The sequence below is a fragment of the Notamacropus eugenii genome, chromosome 1 (genome assembly GCF_028372415.1).
Source record: "Notamacropus eugenii isolate mMacEug1 chromosome 1, mMacEug1.pri_v2, whole genome shotgun sequence".
Classification (NCBI taxonomy): Eukaryota; Metazoa; Chordata; class Mammalia; order Diprotodontia; family Macropodidae; genus Notamacropus; species Notamacropus eugenii.
Window position 1 is genome coordinate 611,968,691 of NC_092872.1, and position 20,277 is coordinate 611,988,967.

Consider the following 20,277-nt stretch of genomic DNA (forward strand, 5'->3'; position numbering starts at 1 on the left):
GAGGTAGGAGAGTTAGGGGGCTCCTTCCAGGAACCCTGAAGCAAGTAGTAAGTATGTGGAGAGAACCCAGTGTTCCAGGCACCATGGTGGAAGGAATGACCAGAGACCATCCCATGACATCCTAGGCATACATTTGGATAGACAACTTGTGGCAGCAGATCTCCCACAGAGGCTCAGGGCAGTGGACAGGAGTGAACTCTTCAGAGGGGGATATGTTGCTGCCCTCAGAGTCTCCTGATGGCTTTGACACCATGAGCCCAGCCTCACAGCCAGCTCCATCTCTCTGTGTCTATGCAGGGATATTGTCAGGAGCTGGAAGGTAGAACTAAAAGCACAGCTAGATTATAAACTTCTGCTCCCTGGGGATCATATGCTATTTCTTCCATAGTTATCCCTCCCATCTCATCACCTTTCAAGATGATTTCTCACTAGATTAATGTTGTCTGTCAGAAAAGGAATCCTTAGGGCTTCCAGACCTTTGACTGGAATAGGGCTGGTCGTGGCCAGGGGGTTGTTTAGCACCTTCTTCACATGGGCGTCTAGCCCTCCCCTGCCTGAATTCTGGTCCTGTTAGTCATAGTAAAAATGAGCATTCCTAGTGACTCACCCAGCGCAGTGCGGCTTGTGGGGGGGGACCATCCTCCACCCCCATCCACCCACTAGCCTGCTTAGGCTGCCCACAAGGTCCCCTATTTTCCTGCAAGGCTGCAGCAAGGTTGCTAGAGATGTGATGAGCTGATAGTGGGAGCTGGAAACTTCCAGACTTGACTCCTATTTTCTGGACCTCTACAAGGAATAAAGGAATAGGATTTTCTTAGGATTTGTTCTGAACTCTATACCCCTCCAGGACAGCGTCCCAGTTAGACAAGGCTACTATCACCAAACTCATGTGAAGATCCCCGTACTTTAGAGCTCACTTATCTCCAGGTGTCTAAACTGATGGGGGGGAGTCCCACCCACCCACCACCCAAACCAGGGAAAGCAGATGGGGGCCCTGTATCAAATGCCCTAATACAAGGCTGTGGTAGTAGGAACCAGGGTTGACGTACAGGAATCTCCTTATATGCCTTCCCGTATTGGAAAAACCAACTTTTTTAAGGTCCTTCAAAATGATTGGGGGGCTATTGTGCTTCAACAGCACTGTATTCTTCTTGATGTTGCTGGGCCTCTGCCCATACCCTCTGATCCCCTGTATGGATTTTCAGGAGTAAGAGCGGCAGGCTGGCCCCACTTCTAAGGCCAGAAGGCAGATTCTGGTTAGTTTGGCTGTGGTTTTCCTAGTTATTATTTCCCAGTTTTCTGGGCTTCGTGGGGCACCAGCCTCCCACTGGTTTTCTCTCTAAAGAGAAATGGCCCAAGCTTTTCTCTTATAGAATTACTCAGTAAGTTCTGTGGTCCACCCCTTTCAGAAAACTTCCCTACTGCCACTCTGTTGGGAAGTAGAACCAAAACCAAGTTTAACCTTCTTTTCTCCCCACTTTGAACTTTGATTCTAGGTATGGTCTCCATATCTTGCCCACCACAGTACAGGACATTTAAGTGCTTATTAACTGACCTTGCCGGTGTACTGTACTGTACTATGGGGCTTTTGGTCCCTAGGGGTATTATGGGGGGAGGAGTGTATGGTTACTATCCAGTGAGTCCCTGATCTCACCAACCTCTCTCCCTTCCTTTTCCCACTCGACCCTAGGTTGTGTACTACACTGAGATGCACAAGATCTTCAGGGATCTAACCCAGCAGCTTGACCAGCCTGGTCATACAGATGAGCAGAGGGAGCAGGAGAATGAGATGAAGCTGAGCGAGCTCCGAGCCCTCTCCATTGTGGCTGATGACTGAACTCTACACCAAATCCCCCTGAGACAGAGACCCTCATGCCACATATACTCTCAGACCCACTAAAGCCAGCTCTTTGGTGAAGGGCAGTAGCTACTATAAAACTTTGCCATGATCCACTGGCAGAGGGAGCAAGGGCAGCATCTGCTACCTTTCACTGGCCCTTAGACTAAATGTGACCCTCTTGTTGGAGAGCTACTTCCCCCTCACACCTTGAAGTTGCAGGTGGTCTCTTTTGAGTGCTGTGCCATAGAATGTCCAGCTCTAAGCAAGCAAATGCCTCCTCCAGAGAGGAACGCTAGTGGACAATGCAACCAGGTAATTAGTGTAAAAGGTACAGCCATGGTTTGTATTTCCGAAGTAACTGGTCCAACATAGAACGTTTTTCTGCCTCAGCCTAGAGCAGTAACTCAAGTCCATCAACAGCACGTGTGTCAGCAAGTCGGCTCAAGCTGGGCTGAACATCATTCTGGAATTGTAAGTCAGGGCGCTTTTTGGCTGTTAGGCCATCTAGTAGCCTGATTTGCTTTGTTGCGTTGCCTCAGTACTCTAGCCTTGCTTCTGGTGGTGAGCCTTTCACCTCCAAAGGCATTTTGTCTGCACTGGAGATAGGACAAATAACTTGAGGGGATAAACCAAAGCTTTTGGCCTGATCTGCTCCAGCAAGGACAAAGGAACCTGCCCAGGCTTCTAAGTGTTAAGAAAAAACTAGTCGTGTCTTATCTTCTTTCCAGTCTTCGTCCTGTGCTTCAACCAAGTGAAAAATTCTAAGTTTTTCACTGGAAATAACTTCCTGGGGTCTGGAAACCAGTTTAAAATGTAAATTTAATGCTGTTTTTCTATTCATCTGTAACTCAGGAGCCCCATGGAAAGGGCAAAATGTCTGGGCTCCCCCGACTTCAATAATGGGGGTTTTATTTTTTCAAGGAAACTTAAAATAAAGCCTACACACAAAGCTAGTGCTCTCAGTGATGGGGCAGGGGTCAGACTAACCAAGAAGCCTTGCTTCCAAGGATATATGATGTACAATATGGTGCTTGCTGCCCTCTGGAGGACTAAATGTTTAACTGATAACAGTACCCTTTGCCTAACACCTGGTAGTGCCCAACAAACTTTTTCAAGTTGGTTTTCTGGGGTTATAGCTAGCTGATTTCTAGAGTTTGACATTTGTCTAGCAGGAAGAAATTGAAATAACTCACTACCTTACCTGGATGAGTACAACCCTAGCCTATACTTGGGCGGGGGAAGGTGTTAAGGGAAGGGTAGAGAAGCGCAGGGATGCCCTATGACACAAGTAGGTTACAAACCAGAAAGACTAAGGAAACAGCAGGGGAGGGGGCCCTGTAGGATTGCAGGCAAACACCGTGTTTTTGACTTTGGTTTATTTAAAAAACAAAAAGCCAAAAAAAGGACAACTGTTTATATACAAAGTCAAACTGGAACCGTGGGTTATGGAAAGAGGTGAGAATTACAAAGGTAACAGAAAGGCTTGACCTACTAGGCCCAAGCCATTACCACATTCTGAACAAAGAGCAGAAGAGAAAGAAGATCTCGTCTGGGGTTGGCAGCGTGCAGGACTACAGACAGGTAGCCCAAGACACAAACTGGCCCCCACTGCTGGCTCGACAACTTGTGCAGGAACCATGAGCCCCTTTCTTCAACTATTTGCCCCTACAGCTCAGCAGCTTGACCAGATCAAGGATCCACTGCCCACAACTGGACTCCCTGACCGTTTCTCCAGAAAGTCTGTTGGCGCTAGGCCTGGTCACAGGTTCTCAAAGCTGTCTTCCCCTCCCTTCCTTTACCTCATTCTAAACTGGGAGTTATATGAGGAAGCACAAGATTAAAAGGGCTCCAGGAGGAGCCACAGTAGAGGGAGAAACGGTATTTCAGAAGTGAGAAGAAAAGATGCTCTATTAGTGGTAGGTGTAAATTAGGTCCCTCCTTGCTGACAGCCCGAGAACCAGTTTGTCGTCTTCCCCTCACGACCCCAGGCCCCTCCCCTTCCATTTGCCTGGGAGATGCTGAGCACTGTCAGCCTCCCCTGCCTGTGTTTCCAGGCCCTGCTCCAGCTGCTTTCTGGTGCTGAGAGGGTCTAACTTCATCAGACTCCATCGCTGAGCTCACTGGGTGGCTGTTGCTGTGCGGTGCCCTTCAGCTTCAGTTGCTAGGTGCTGGTTCCTCCTTCTCTCCCCAGCTATCAGCCTGAAACACAGGTGTGCCAAGGATTAGGACCTTGGGGGGGGTGGGGGGGGGGGTTTAGATAGGGAAGGGGGAGAGAGGGAGGAAAAGAAACACAGGTATGTGTACTCTTAACAGTAGAGGGCTGGGAAAGACCAGCTACTCTGAGGTAGTCTCTACAAATGGGCACAAGGAATGAATGAATGAGAAGGCAGGGAGCGGTCTTCTCCCAACAGCAACCTTGTGTGTCCTTCATTTCCACAGTAACCAGAGTCCTCCCAATCCTACCCCCTACCTTCTCTGCCATCCGCTGCATCTCCTGCTGTAAGGGAGTCAAACGCCTTCGAAACTCCTGAAGCAGACGCTGCAGCTGATTCTTCTGCCTCTCGGCTGTTCGTGCCATTTCTTCGGCTTCTGCTAGCCGTGTCCGCAGTTCCTGCATGTCTGCTGTCAGCGTCTTATTGGTAGCCTCCGTGGTGGAGAAACGGCTATGAGTCTCTTCTAGAAAGAAAACACCACAAATCGTGCTCCCCACCTGCAACTTCAGGACAAATAAGGGATGGGAGGAGACACATCTCGTACAGCACCAAGATGCAACACAGTCCATGGGACATTCAAAACGAGCAAGGATTTGGGGCTGCAGGCCTCTCACCCAGCTTCAGTTCCAGTGAGTGGATCTTGTTCTCCAGGTAAAGCCGCCCACTGTCTTGTTGCTCTGCCCGCTGCAGTAGGTTCCCCACATGAATCAGGCTGCCATTATGAGACACCAGGCCCCTGTGTTCCACCTGAGGGGCACTTGGCTTTGTGCTTTCCCTAGAGGAAGGTGGGAGCAGATCCAAGTTTCCTTGAAAAGACAAAGAGAAGAGATTAGCAGAAGATTTGAGGAAGAAAGTCAAGGCCCTGGACTTCCAAAGTTAAGTGAGTTCTCCTACTTACCAAAGAGAGCCTCCTCGGGGAGGCCACCATCCAGGCCTTCTTGACGACTGTACTGTAGGCTCCGGTACTGACAAATGTTCTGGCTCACCACCCGGCTAACCAGCTTTTTAGCCTACAGACAACATGCAACCCATTACTGCACAAGGATCAGAAAGAGCTGTGTATCTTATCCAATACAAGAATTAAGGGCTACAGGAATACCTAGCTTGAGTCCTATGTTGGGGAGTGGCAGGGAGAGAGTGCACTGAGACAAAACAAGTCATCGCAGGGCATGGTGGCAACAGAGGAGAGAAAAGATACCTGCTCTGCAGTGAGCCGAAGTCCAAGAGTGAGTAGGATCCTCTCTAGGTCCCGTCGGTGAAGGTAGCCACACCAGTTGGCATCAAAGAACACAAAAGCAAGAAGACAGTCCAGGGGCAACACAGCAGAGGGATCTAGCTCCTTGGGCTAAGACAGAACCAGGGAAAGTGAAGAAAAATTTCCAATTGGCTTAGTGTTTACAAATATATCCATTTATGGCTAAACTACATTGTTGGATTCTTACCTCACTGACAGGCTGGTAAAAACTAGAAAAGTCAATGAATCTGAGCTCTGTCAGGCCAAGTAAAAGAATTCCATAGTTACTAGATTTCTATGGAGAGTTTTTTAGTTGTGAAACTAGCTCAAGTGTGAAGATTATCAGAAGAACCCTTAGGGGCTTTGACATATATCAGGTAGAGATTAAATGTATTCTTAGACACTGAATTCTATTGGCCATCTTTATACATGTGAAAATTTTCTCCCTAAGTGTGTGTCCTCCAGAAAGAGGAAGAAGCCTAGGGCCATTTGTTGTCCCCCAAGACTGACAAAGTGCCAAAAGTGCTGCCCAGATCAGAGGCTTCCCTGAACTGTGATAACTAACCCTACTTAGTGAGGAAAAGAGGGATCCTCACCATGTCCTGAAGTGAGGAGAATTCCATCTCTGACTGGTTTGAGGCAACAGATCGTACCTCAGCATCTTCTAGCTTTGTCCCTGCTGAAGAGACCCAGGACAGTACAATGAAGAGGAAGCCTCAGACCAAACCACTTAACCCAGCCTATGCGAAAATTCCCTCTCTCCTCTCTCAGGTTCCCAACATACCAAAATCCTCCTCCACATCTTCCCTCAGCAGTAAGAGTTCTGCATCCAAGCTAAGCTCACAAAGGTCCTCAGATGCTTCACCCCGACCCTTCTCCTCCTCCTCTTCACCAGAAGCTGGAGGCTTGGGCAAAAGCCCATCCTCCTTCTGTGAGGGGCAGAAGAGTCGTAACAATAATTAGCTCACATTATGTCACCTTCACATTTGCAAAACATTTTACATACATTAACTGGAGTTCAAAGACCTCTTGGGAAATTCCAGATAATTGTTATGGAACTTAATCTCAGTCCCACAGGACTGGAGGACGGGAGGTACATGGAAGGTAAGACATTTTCACAGCCTCAAGAAACTTTCCCCTCCCCATCAATGCAACAACTCCCTTTTACCAACACAGTCTTGTAAACTAAGCAGAGATAAGTCTGAACCCTGTTTCAAAACCTGGAACTAAAACCTAGTTTCATCCTTCTAGGCCACATTGATTAGGACATGTATGATGAACCATCTTCATTCCCTGGTCTTCCTGCCTATTCTGCCTCTTTACCTACTTCACCTATACCTGACTTTTAGGAGAAGAGTAGGCAACTTACAAGAAAAACTCATTTTCAGGATTTTTTTTTAAAGCAAATTCCAAGTTGCCTTTTTGTCCTTGGATCAGTACAGTTTTCTTGCTCTAGAGCTAGAAAGAATCTCTGAGATTATCTCATCCAGCCCCCTCATTTTACAGGTGAGAAAAGAGCTCCAAGGAAATTTAAAGTGATTTGTCCAAAGTTATATCAGAATTAAGTATCAGAGTTAGGATTTGAACCCAAGAACCAGTGCTCTTTTCCACTAACAATTTTCTCTACCTTCAATATTAAGGTTAGAGGAAGGAAGGAGAGAAAAAAATATTCTGGAAAATGTTAAGCAAAAATCAAAATAAACACTAAAATCAGAAGAAAGGATACAGATGAGAAACCTCTGTTAAATTATAAATCATTTCAAAACCACCTGACTCTATAAAGTTTAAAAAAAAATTGATTCAGATTATCACCAATTCTTAGAGAAATTTTAACTCATGAAAGTAGCCACCAAAGCAAAGGAAAAGCAAAAGGGCCCAGAAATCACTTTAACCAGCAAATCCTTTATCTCCTTGTGGGGAAGGGAACAGCAGCCAAAAGCAACAGTGGTTAAGAGCACTCGCCCAGGGAGACACACTTCCAAAGGTGTTCACTACTCTCACATGCAGACCACTGCAGAAGATAACAGACAGCTTGACAGGAGCTACAATGCATTTATATGAAACTGTTAAGGAGAACAAACAGGTGCAAAATGGAACATCTATATGTGCACATGTGTGCGGTGTGTGTGTGTGTGTGTGTGTGTGTGTGTGTGTGTTTCAAAAACGGATCTATTATCACTGATGACAGTGGAACTACATCTGGATCCTAACACCTCAGAACCAAATGTGCTATTGGAGAAACTAGAAAGTCACACAAGATGAAGTCACAAGTGACTAGATCAAATCAAGTTTACATATAAGACAGCTACGAAGAAGGCAACAGGATTTGAAAGTACTAAGAATCAATTTTCAAGATATCTGGAGAATGAACGGAAGCCCAAAAATCAGTGATTACAAAAAAAAAAAAAGCTGCCTGAAAAGACATCAGAAACTACCAACTCAGATAGACAGTTTTTTATCTGTCTGGAATCTTTAGGAGCTGAAATGATAAAGACACCTCTTCTTCAAAGTCAAATGTAAAATAAAAAAATGAGGTAATAAAAAAATGAAATCCTATACTATTTCCTGATTACAAAAAAGCTTCTGACTCCAGAAATCAAATCTCAAATAGGTATCTCCCCTGCAAATGTAAATATAAAATTCCTTGACATGACCAGAGATCAATTTGTTTAAAAATCCTCCAATTATAAATATGAAATAAGGCATAAAACGCCCACAAAAAATGTTCATTACTATCATGAAAGATGTTCTGGACAGTCTGAATAGAAGAACTTCCTAGAGATGGCGAAGTTTTCCTGGTTACCCTATTTGCAAGTTATGCTATGGTAACTACATCAAGATCCTACAGGGCCTCCTCAATAAGATACCACTCAAAAGAATTCAACGTAATTTATTGTTATGTAAAAAAAACAAGGTCATAAATGAATGCAGAAAGTTAGGTCCTTAAGAATTTCTTGGAATCTTCAGTACCTCCTCTTCAGTAACTTAAACACAATCGCACTTTAAAAAATGTCAGGTTGAAATGAAAAGCACCTACTGGGGCAGCCAGGTGGTGCAGTGGATAGAGCACCTGCCTTGGAGTCAGGAGGACCTCAGTTCAAATTTGACCTCAGACACCTGACCCTTACTAGCTGTGTGATCTTGGGCAAGTCACTTAACCCCAATTACCTTGCCTTTCCCTCTTCCAAAAGAAAAGACTTAGTACCCTGACAAAGAGATGCTATGGATGGGTAGCCCAATAAGCTAGTCCACAAATGCATGTCTTGGATACAGTTTTGATAGGCAACAAACTTGGCCCACAACTGAATTAAGAGGAAAGTGGAAAATGCACCATTTTCAAAAATGCCAAACTACTCCCTAGCACACACAGACAGACACAGACACAGACACAGACACAGACACAGACACAGACACACACACACACACACACACACACACACAGCTTTTTTCTTTACACCAATATTGTCCCATGTAACACCATCACCTCCAAAGAATAAAAACTGTAGTCGGTTGACCTAAGTAGGCTACAGCATATTGTTGTGAAAGATAACTTTGAGGAAATGTGCTGGTACCCACACATTTGAAAAGCCCTGAAGGCAGTTCAGATCACTGGGTAAATCCTCTTGGGTGGATTAATGAGAGGACACATAAAAAGGCACAGATGGCTTAAGATCTGTACTAGCAATGATGAACTCACAGCTCCAACAAAGTAATTGATATTCTTCTAGATTCATGGTACTAGACAAGAGGAGGAGGGAGGGAAGGAAGGAAGGATTTATTAAGTATCTACTATGCTCTAAGTACAGTGCTAAAGGCACTTTATAAATATCTCATCTGCTCCTCAAAACCACCCTAGGACAGAGGTGTTATAATTATGCCCATTTTCACAGTTCAGGGAACTGAGACAGACAGTGGTCAAGCAGCCAGTAAGAATCTGAGGCAGATTTGACTCAGGTCTTCCTGAGTCCAGGCCCAGCACTCCCTGAACCACAGCTCATCAAAACCTCTCAGTGAGAAGTTTCATTTGAGTAGTACAAGATCCTCAAACACTAGAGAAGTGAAATCATGCTCACTAAACCACATTCAGCAGGAAAACCTACTCACCAATTTTAGAAAAGTATTTCCACAAAGGTTAAGACAAAAAGATTCCTACCCTTCAGCGAATGAGAAGCAGAACTGATGTACTTTGTCATCTCTAACTTGTCAGCCATGCTTACCTAAATGTTCTCTTCTAGTTTGCCCCATTCCCAGCTCTCCCTTCCTGACCTTTTCTGGCTCATCATTCATATCACCCTCCCTACACTGTGGGTGCTCCCCCAGGGCCTGTGCTAGGCTCTCTTCCCCCTCTCTATTCTCTCTTAATGACCTCATTGGCTCCCATGATCTCCTTGGAGATGACTGCCGCATCTCCAGAACCAGCCCATTTTCCCCCAAGTTTCAGTCCCCACACGAACTGCCTGCTGGATGTTTCCAACTGGATGTCCGAGAGGCATCTTAAACTCAACCTGTCAGAAGCTGAACTCATCATCTTTCCCCTTAATGCCTCCCCTCCTCCTAATTTCTCTATTTAAGCCAAAGTCCCCACTGCCTTTCTGCCTTCAATGTTCCAGCTCTCTCAATCCACAGACCCAATCAACTGCCAAAGGGAGGCATTCCCACCTTTCCCAACTACCACCTCAGTACAGGATCTCATCGCCTTCTGCCTACATTATTGAAAGCACCTCCTAACTGGCCTCCAGTCCATCCAACACACTGCTACCAATGAGATTCTCCTTAAGCACAGACCTGACCATGTGACCCCTCTACTCAACCAGCTCCACTGACTTCCTGTTGCCTCTAGGATAAAATACAAGCTCCTCCGTCTAGCTCTTAAAATCTAACTCGACCTCCCTTTCCAGTCTCATTAGATGTCACTCTTCTCCTTTTCTGTTCCTCACAGACAACTCTCCATCTCCAGTCTTCATACCTCTGCACTGGTCATCCCCATGCCTGAAATGTGCTCCTCCTTTACCTGTGCCTCAGAGAGTTCCTTTAAGATGCAGTTTAAGCACAATCCCCATATCCTATTACACTCACTGTCCATATATGCTGTTGCCTTTTTTCGCAGGCCAGTCACACCCAGGCACTCACACACCTGCTGGGAGTCCCAGGATTAAGGTCTTTGCTGCATGAAGCTCTCTTAGCCCTGACCCTCTCTGAGCCTGGCACTCACCAACAAGGTATCTGGCTCAGCAGATGTCCCTTCATTCTGTGTTTCATCCTTGGACTCTTTGGCCGCTTCCTCCTTGGCTGTCTCGTCCTTGGTTGCTTCCTCCTTTTCCGGCTCTGGTGGGGGCACCTCTTTTTCAGGCAGACTCAGCAACATCTTATAGATTTTGTATCCAAAGTCTCGCTGCAGCATCTCCTGAAATAGTGCTGCCAATACCGTTACCTGTTAATGCAGATTCAAGGGTACATGAATACCAAGTGGAAATGGTCCCTCTAAGTTCCTCTAGACCAGCACATTCCCCAGACCTCCCACATCTACCTCAAATGAGATCTTTTCCCTTGGTCTCCGATCCTCCACAATGGCATGGAGGGAAAGGTTAGTACAGCCAGGTTGGGCTATTATAACAGGTTCCAGAGGGGGGGGAGGGGCCTCTGGGAGAGAAGGGTCCATTTCCTGCTGTAGACTGAGTTCAGGATTCTCTGTGTCTTGTTCAGAAGCCTCTGTTGTTGTGAGTTCAGATGTGTCTGCTTCCTCTACAGAAGCCTCTGCTTCCTAGGAAGTAAACAAAAAGGTTATCACCTGCTAGTCCAAATGTTTTGGACCCTTTCCCTCCCAGGGTTCAGACTTACCACTGGAGCCTCCTGGAGTGGGGTAGCTGCTTCAGCAGCTTTCTGCTGACACAGGGCCTCCCACTCCTCGAGGGAGGGCATAAGGGTCCAGATGTCTGGCAGATACACCACTACTGTTCGCTGCCGCCGAGGGGGGTCCCAGCTGTATGTACTGGAATTCAGCAATACGCCACCTGCTCCCAGCAAAAGGGGGCATTGAGACACTACCCTCTGATCCAAATGACCAGACAATCCCCATATCTACCCTGAGTGCCCTAAGCTTGGACCCACAATTTTAAACTATGACCCTTCCCCTTCACCAAATGCATTTGCATTCCTAAACCGAACAGCACATTCCTGACCTCTGCTGTGGAGCCAGGAAGAGTGATGGACACCTTTGCTGAGCCCCACTTTGTGGTCAATGACACCTATCTGTAAGGCTTGGGTCAAAGGTGTATTCTGTGGTCACTGAATAGTGAGAAACTGGCAAGTCTACATGGAGCTAATCTGTTATCTTGGTTTTAAGTACAAGCTTCTCACCAACCACACTAAATGTCCTCAAATAAAAACTGCAGAAAGGACACTCACCACTTTGTGCAATTGCTCAGATCAATGCCTGTCTGAGCCCGGGCACAGCGGATAGCAGTTCGGACCAATACCTGGGGGTCAGCCTTAGGGTCAGGACCATCTAGGGAGGGTGACCACTCACCCCCAACCATCACAGCCTCATCCTCCTTCCTCCTCAGCAGGAACTATGAAACAAGAATTTTTAAAAACTTAAGTGGTTCCCCCCCCCCAATTCCACCTACCCCCTCAACAAACCTACATATAATATTAGGCAGGAAGGAGCTAGATACAGAGTGAAAACTAGGTAAAGACAAGGGTTCTAGTCCCAGCTTTGCCAGAAGTTATGGGCTATATGTGGCAAAGCTGTGGGCTTTTCAGTCCTTAGCTTTCTCATCTGCATAATCACCACATCACCTCCATGTCTCTTTTAGCTCTAAGATTCTTTAATTCAATTCAAGCACAACTAAGTGCTTTGCTGCCTGTACAGCACTATTCTAGGCAAGGAGTAAGAAGCTGAAACAATCTACACCCTCATGAAACCTGGAGTCCTCCCCAGCGCTTAGCACCATGCTTTGCACATAGGAGGTGTTTAATTAATGCTGACTCATTAATAGAACTACGATTCACCACTGATTCTAGGAATGAGAAGTAGGCAGAGGCATGGGAGAGAAGAGAAGGGCAGGCTTGCAGCAGGGAAAATCTAGTGATACTGTAGCCAGTCCTCTGGTAGAAACAGAACAAAATCAATGAACAGGTCTCAGAGAAAGGAAAAGTTTCAAATTTTGAAATCTTCCTTCACAGATTCCAGAATCGTTCCAACTCTTACCTTAATTTGCTTCAGAGGGTGTTCTGGACTTTCTCTTGGCTCAGTCATGTCTTCCACAAACTGCAGGCAGCAACGATATAATTCTTCTAGTCCCGGGGAAGAGATCAAAAGTACCTAAGCAGAGGCAACAAGAAAAGAATAACAATCCAATAGGAACCATGGAAATTCTTCTAAACCATGAGAAGAGCAAGAAGATGCTACCAACTCACCTTAGCACTGTAAGTCATGTCAAAATCTGGTGGAGTGGACTCAGGGTTAGCACTTGGGCCTTGCTCCTTCTCTGATGATACCTGAATTCGGCTTGGGTGATGTAGGGAGAAGGGCTGGCTCAGAGGGAAGGCTGACAGCCAGCTCAGATGCACAACTAGGAAGTCTGGAGGTACTAAGAGACTTCGATAACGGCGTTGGAGTTCCAAGAAGTCACAGGTGGGGCTGCAGGCCAAGAGCCAAGAAAATAGTGTCACAGCCCATGTCTCATCAGCAAACTCTCCCCCTTAATTCCCAGAAAGTTCTTTCTCCCTAACAGCTCTGTATGCTCACCTGTCCACAGTATAGGGAGTAAGATGGACCCGATAAGGGGGTAAGTCATGTCTTGGCTTCTTAGCACCCCATGTCTCCCCACCTGCCCTCTGCTTGCGTTTCTTGGAGTCATAGTCATCACTGGAAGTTGAAACATTATCATTAGAGTATTAAATACCCATAAGCATTAGGTGATAATAATATCACCTAATGAGTTAAACAAAGACAATCCCTGCCTTCTAGTAGTGTACATTCTCAGACTGTCCTGGATATGAAAACTTCATTTCTTGGTAGAAACAACACAAGTAATTCTCAATTGTTCAGGGGTAAATTACTCACTCCAAAATAACTGAACGCCAGCTGAATTTTTACCAGAGCTGCTTCCTTCACCTCTCATTAACCTTCAAAATCAGAGCTTCAAGTGCTAATTCTTGAACCATTTTGTGGACTATTTAACTAAAGTTAGACAGGAAGAATACCTTCTCTCAGGTGTGTGTCTACAAGAATATCAATGTTTCTATGATACAGCTTTGAAATCATCTGGACAATTGTATACAACTAGACTAGTAGTTTAAGTAGATTTCAGTAAATATTACAACTTTTTAGCTATATTGTATAATCTACTAAATCCCTGTGGTTTAGAATAATCCAAGACAGATTTCCCCTAATACTATGACCAATCAGGACTTGGTTATAAATCATTACCAGTAAAAGAAAAAAAAAAACAAATCTCAGTAAATAAGAATCCATCAGCAAAAACATACCCAGCCTCAAAGCCTCATGAGAAATACCACTGATGTCCAATGGGATACCATGCACTGGATCCCCAAAAGAGAAGCTGTCATCACTGAATCACAGAATTTCAGGGCTGCCAGGAAGTTAACGGCCATCTAGTCTAAACGATATCCAAAAAAGGAGTCATCTAGCCTTTGTTTGAAGATGATACAGCTCCTCCCACTTTAGATAGCTCTAATCGTTAGGAAATGTTTCTTGACATCAAGCCTCAGTCTGTCTCTTTACAACTTCTACCCATCATTAATGTTTGTCATTTGGAGCCAAACAGAACAAGTCATATGGAAATATGAGAGTCTTTCAAAGAGTTCAAGCCAACTATAATATCCCCTGAATCTTCTCTACTCCATGCTAAATATCCCCAGTGCCTTCATGCGATAAATATTATCCCCATGAGACATGAACCCATGACGTGGGGTGAGTAGGCGACACAGTGGACAGAGCACTGGGCCTGAGTCAAGAAAACTCATCTTCCTGAGTTTAGATCAGGCCTCAGACACTTAGTAGCTGTGTGACCTTAGACAAGTCACTTCACCCCGTTTGCCTCAGTTCCTCATCTGTAAAATGAGGTGAAGAAGGAAATGGCAAACCACTCCAAGTATCCTCACCAAGAACACCCAAATGCAGTCACAAAGAGTCAGACATGACTGAAAAACAACTGAAAATCTGACATGAATTCATGGCTTCACCATCCTAGCTGCCCTCCTCTGGACACTCAACAGTTTGCTAATGTCCTTCCTAAATGTGGAATCAGAAAACCATACCTTCCAGCAAAGTTATTAATGTTACTGATGCCTCTTGAAACTGAACATCCTCTGAAAGCACCTCATTTCTACTACCTCCTTTCCTACCCCACATATTTCTTTCAACTAATAAAAGTCATCCTCAATTACTTCCTTCCACTCCAAGCTAGAACTAAAGTCACACACAGCACTCCCAATGCGATGTCTGACACCAATAAATATTGGTGACTCCATAACTGACCTACGTTTTATAATCTAGAAAGAAAAACAAATAACTTTATATGCATTTTTTTCACCTGCTTTAGATGATCCTTAAGGGTCCAAAATCACTGCACAGAATATGAGAGCTGGAAGGAACCTTTTATAATCATCCTGGTTTAATCTCTTCATTTTATAAACGAGGACAGTGAAGCCCATCGTTAGGAGTAAAAGGTTTGTATATGTACTTGCCCTTAAACATATACTCTAGCACCACTGAGAAAAATCAAAGGAAGCATAAAGAGAAGCCTTTGATAAGCAATCCTGAAAGCATGAGGATTATGTTTTAGTTGGGAATTCAAGACAGACTTATTCCTAAGAAGTAAGTACTAACTCTGCAGCCTGGCCTCTTGCTGCTGTGCCCTAAGTTTTGCAGAGTTCCTTTTCAGGATTCTGAATGGCTTCCTTATGACTTATAACCTTGGTGACATTCAGGATATAAGGTTTTTATCCTTCATTGATTTTAATTTCAAAAGAGAGCTTGATCAAAGCTACACACACACACACACACACACACACACACACACACACACACACACACACACACACACACACTCCCCACACCCCCCCCAACCCTACTCTGTTTGTGATGTGGCACACACAAAAGCTAATTTGCTCTGAGGCTGCATTAACAGAAACATAGTGTCTAAAACAAAGGAGATTTTGTCCCTCTGTTTTCTGCCCTTCTCAGAGTACATCTGGAGTACTGTGTTCAGTTTGGGACACTATATTTTAGAAAGGACAATGACAGGATGGGGACTATCTGAGAGACTGAAAACAAGATGGTGAATGACTTCAAGATCATACCATAACAGGGATCGGTTGAAGGAACTGCTGAAAAAGACTGAGGGGGGATAATGATGACAGTTTTCAAATACCTGAAAAGTTATCATGTGGAAGAGCTATTATCACTCTTTTACTTGGCCCTCAAGAGCAAAAGAGATAGAAGTTTCAGAGAGGCAAATTCTGGTGAGATGAAAAGGAAAACCTTTCAATTAGCACTGTTCAACAATGGAATGAATTGCCTTGAGAGGTAACAAGTATCCTTTTACACCCAGTAACAGCTGAGTGTCTTGTCAGGGATACAAAAATAGTATTCTTGCTCAGGTAGGGGTGGGATCAAAGGGTTTCCAAGATCCCTTACGGCTCTGAGATTATGATTCTAAGGTAAAAAGTAAGTTAGCTCTCAGGGAACAAAGTGAAAACCTTTAGGGAGAGAAAAAACAGCAGAGGGTAGCAAGGAAAGAACTAATAACATGCTCTTTGCAGAACACATTATTCATATGTCATACAAAACATAGTAAAAATACCCCAAAGGTCCAACCCAACACACCTGCTCTACTCTAAGGAACCCAAAACCTTTGCTTTTCTTGATTTCAAGACACTATATAAATCTAGAGAACTTCTGTCACACATTTACAAGTACACACAAATTAAATCTATTACTTTTTAAAATGTAGATGGCAATGTCATTTTAATGAACGCTGCAATGTTCAGTCTTACATATATATGATCACTTTAGTTGTCTAAAACGTCTAGTATCTGAAATACTCTGGAAGAACAATTCACATCATCACCTGTATGCTAACGCAACACACAGTCATTTATATTTACATATCACTGGGAAAACATACAATAAGACAAAGTGAGCAGTTCCAGAGACAGCATCAACTACAAGATCATGAAAAAGAAGCACACACCCAACAATTTCCCTCGTCCTATCTTCTTACCTTCGACCCTGATCCAGTCGGCCATGGGGACCCCGGGCAGGAAACCGGCTCAGGTGGCTCAGATGCAGTGTAGGGGACGTTTGGAAGAGACTCAGTGCTAAGGAGAGAAAACACATTACCACTCAAAGACTCAAGAATCTCTCTGGTTCTCTCCACACCTCCATCTCTCAGGCTCTATATCCACAGTTCTGATGAGAACAGCAAGGCTATCAGTTCAAATCCTAACTATTATATCTCACCCTCCTTATCAACCATACTCACGCTTCTGAGGGAAGAGGGGGGGAATCCGATGAGGCTGAAAGATCAGCTGAGGCTGGGCCCCCAGAATGCCTTGTTTCTGGCCCAGTGCTGCCACATGTAAAAGGGGAGGTGCTGGGGACTTGAGCAGGGGCTGAGGAGTGAAAATCAGGAACTCAGGGGACTCTGAATACTGAGCTCACAACCCGAAGGCAAAACACCCCCCTCCCAAGAGATAGAAGTCCTTCTTGGCTTTCAGGTCACATGGGTTCCCGTCCCCAATGCACATACTGACAAGGACTGAGTACCTGATTGGAGAGTGTCTGAACCTTGACAGCATTCCAGGGCACTGCCTGGCCAGGATTGTATGCAGCTTTTACCAGCACCTTCTCACCCAATTGGGGCAGCCTGCCCTTCACCACACTGCCAGCACAAAATCCAAGAGTGCCCATTGAGGAGAGGGGCCTGATCAGGCCCCTGGTCACCTCAAAAAGACCACTCCCTCCCCTTCCCCAGAAGACCTTCCAGTAAAGAAAGTCTTCCCCCCATATGTTTCCTGCCTGTCAGCAACAAAATCCCCTGGGGCCCAATGTAAATAGCAGCTTCAGAGACTTCTATACCATCATGATGATAAACTTTAACCCATTAGATTTTTTCTGTCAAAGCATCCTCACTCTTTGGGAAGATCATCAGAGCCTTCAGCCTACCTCAACTGAAAGAAGACCTCCTCATCAACTACCCCAAAGTAGTCATGCAAGCTGGTGACAATGCCAGTAAAGACACGTTGCTTCTCTCCACCCTGCAGAGTAAAAGGGCAGCAATCAAAATAAGGAGGAAAATAGCTGGAAACAAATGCATATCTCTCATAATTCCATCAACACAAAAGACCTACTTTCAAACTACCTTCTCATCCCTACCCAACACCCTCAACAGTCTGAGTCATCAAGATACACAGTAAAAGGGAAAGATGAAAAAATACGGTTAAAGTCCTCTTTGCCAGAAAAATCTCAATCTGTAGGAGACCAAAAATTAAAAATAGATATAACCCAGTCGTGGATGAAAAAAAGATTGGTTTCTGAGCCACCAATTTATAAGGACTCTGGCTTCTTCTCCGATAAAGAAAAGCTATAAATAATCCTCAAGCTCAAGGTATAGGATAACTTGTCAAAGAGTTGACTAGAAAGGGGAGAAGAGAAGAGAAGAATGACCTACAACACAGAGATCAAAGGACCATCACAATTCACACATGAAGGCAAGAACTCAATGGACAAAGTACACCTGAACAAATGCCTACCTGAAGGTGCCTGGCATTCTGAGACAACTCTGTGGCTACAGGGGGGGTGAGCAAACCAGGTGGTGGGCCCAGGAGAGATGTGGATGCAGAGCCTAGAAGAACAAAGGCCACAGCAGAGTGGGCACACTGCCTTGGCCCGCTCCAGACCCCAGGATCTGTATAAAGCCTCTCGGTAAAGCAGAAAGCACACTGAATTTGGGGTCAGAAGACCTGGGTCCAAATCCTTTGCAACCTTGAGTAAGTCGCATTCCTGAGACCCTGTTTCCCTATCTGTAAAGTGGGAGGGGAGGGGAGGGGGGCTGCATGAAAACCCCTTCAGTTCCCATAGATCATGCAGCTTCCAAACAGTGCCCTCAGCCCCACGCCAGGGCCATCTCCGCGGACCCCTGGGGTGCAGCACCAAAAGTCAGGCCCGCCCTGGCCCAGAGAAGCCAGCGTCCCCCGGCCGGGCCTAACCTGAGAAGTTCCGTCCTCCGGGCAGGGGGGTGACCCGCTGGCGCTTGAACTGAGACATGGAGAAAGCTGGTGTCTCTTACCGGGTCTGGGGAAAAACCCTGGATGAAAAGGGAAAGGTTACCGGCTTCACACGGGAGAGAGAAGGAGGACCACAACGGGGCACGAGAACGGGCCGCGATCGCGAGCCGCTCCTGGGGAGCAGGGGGCGGCGGGGGAGGGAGACGCGGGCAGATGGGGCCGGAGAGGCCGGCTGCGGCCCGCGGCCCCGGACCCCGGCCTTCCCGCCTCCGCCCGCCCCGGACGCCGGGGGAGGGGCAGAGGGCAAAGAAAGGGGGGAGGGGCGCGGCTTCCCCCTCCCCCCTCCCTGGAGCCCAAGCCCGTTACCACGGAAACCGGGGAGGGGGGAAGTTTACGAGCCGGGGCCCGCGTCCGGGAAGCCCCGTCCAGCAGCTCGCGACCCCTCACCCCGGGCGAAGGGCGGGAAGGAGGAGGGCCCTGAACCCACCTGTGGGCCCGGGGTCGCGACACCGGGGGACAAAGGCACCCGGAACCGCCGCCGCCACCGCCACTGGCACCGGAAGCGCTTCGCCGGAAGCGCGACCGCTGCTCGGAAGCCGCTTCCCGGCCGGATATCGTTCCCTTAGCCCGCCCGCTAGCCCTCCGCAGCCTAGAAACGGAAGTGTGCCTACCCCTGTTGGGCTCAGAGGGGCGCCTTGCCTCGGTGCGCACTTTATACGTGTCCGACGGTAACGCGCAAGTCCGAAAAACGAGTTCCTAGGTAAAAATAACCCCCCTCTCAGTCCAAGCCCACCATCTTCCCCTCCCGTGCCGAAGCTGCCTCTGAGAGCGCTGCTGCCGCCCGCACGATTTCCAGGGGCCGCGCCCCGCGGAGCTCCCCAAAGTCAACCTCTGAGCGTCCTCAACCAAAGGAAGCGTGACTCCTCTGTCTCCGGAGCCCATCGTCAGAGCGCCTCGCACCCCGAGGGCCTCGCACCGCGGACGCCTCGCACCCCGAGGGCCTCGCACCCCGGGCGCCTCGCACCCCGAGGGCCTCGCACCCCGAGGGCCTCGCACCGCGGACGCCTCGCACCCCGGGCGCCTCGCACCCCAAGGGCCTCGCACCCCGGGCGCCTCGCACCCCGAGGGCCTCGCACCGCGGACGCCTCGCACCCCGGGCGCCTCGCACCCCGAGGGCCTCGCACCCCGAGGGCCTCGCACCGCGGACGCCTCGCACCCCGGGCGCCTCGCACCCCAAGGGCCTCGCACCCCGGGCGCCTCGCACCCCAAGGGCCTCGCACCGCGGACGCCTCGCACCCCGGGCGCCTCGCACCCCGAGGGCCTCGCACCCCGAGGGCCTCGCACCGCGGACGCCTCGCACCCCGGGCGCCTCGCACCCCAAGGGCCTCGCACCGCGGACGCCTCGCACCCCGGGCGCCTCGCACCCCGAGGGCCTCGCACCCCGGGCGCCCTCCCGGGGCGGCGCTGAGGCTGGCAGAGGGGAAGCCACTTGCCCAGAGGTACGGCTAGGAAGCGTCTCCGACTGGGGTCTTCACAACTCCAGGTTCAGTGGCCGTCCCCCCCAACCCCAGAACCTCCGACCTCCCACACAGAAGCACAGTCCTGCCCATTCCTCAGCACCTCCGGGCACCCCGAGGGCTGACCTGCTCTGGGCACCACACCACACACGAAGACATTACTGCCCCATCGCCCACCTCGGGCACACCTCTGACCCTCTCTTCCAGAGTCCCCCT

At 47.5% G+C, this 20,277-nt stretch overlaps 2 protein-coding genes across 3 annotated transcripts in view; one reads left to right on the plus strand and one right to left on the minus strand.

Moving 5' to 3' along the window:
- BIN3 (bridging integrator 3) overlaps window positions 1-2,789 on the plus strand; it is a 42,484-nt gene extending 39,695 nt beyond the window's left edge. For both annotated transcript variants that reach the window (XM_072634875.1, XM_072634876.1), the window contains exon 9: window positions 1,691-2,789. In XM_072634875.1, the coding sequence (XP_072490976.1) occupies window positions 1,691-1,837 (147 nt within the window). In that variant the 3' untranslated portion in view covers window positions 1,838-2,789. The remainder of the gene's footprint in view (window positions 1-1,690) is intronic.
- Window positions 2,790-3,199: 410 nt separating this feature from the next.
- On the minus strand, window positions 3,200-19,134 carry CCAR2 (cell cycle and apoptosis regulator 2). Its single transcript, XM_072634872.1, is given in 22 exon segments — window positions 3,200-4,039; window positions 4,311-4,516; window positions 4,668-4,859; window positions 4,952-5,063; window positions 5,252-5,398; window positions 5,884-5,966; window positions 6,072-6,216; window positions 10,500-10,718; window positions 10,815-11,048; window positions 11,126-11,260; window positions 11,262-11,298; window positions 11,693-11,856; window positions 12,498-12,611; window positions 12,707-12,929; window positions 13,038-13,157; window positions 16,540-16,636; window positions 16,801-16,930; window positions 17,085-17,199; window positions 17,484-17,575; window positions 18,071-18,162; window positions 18,527-18,624; window positions 19,032-19,134. Coding segments are annotated over 21 exon segments (2,760 nt in total). The 5' UTR covers window positions 18,585-18,624; window positions 19,032-19,134; the 3' UTR covers window positions 3,200-3,994.
- Between the last annotated feature and the right edge of the window lie 1,143 nt (window positions 19,135-20,277).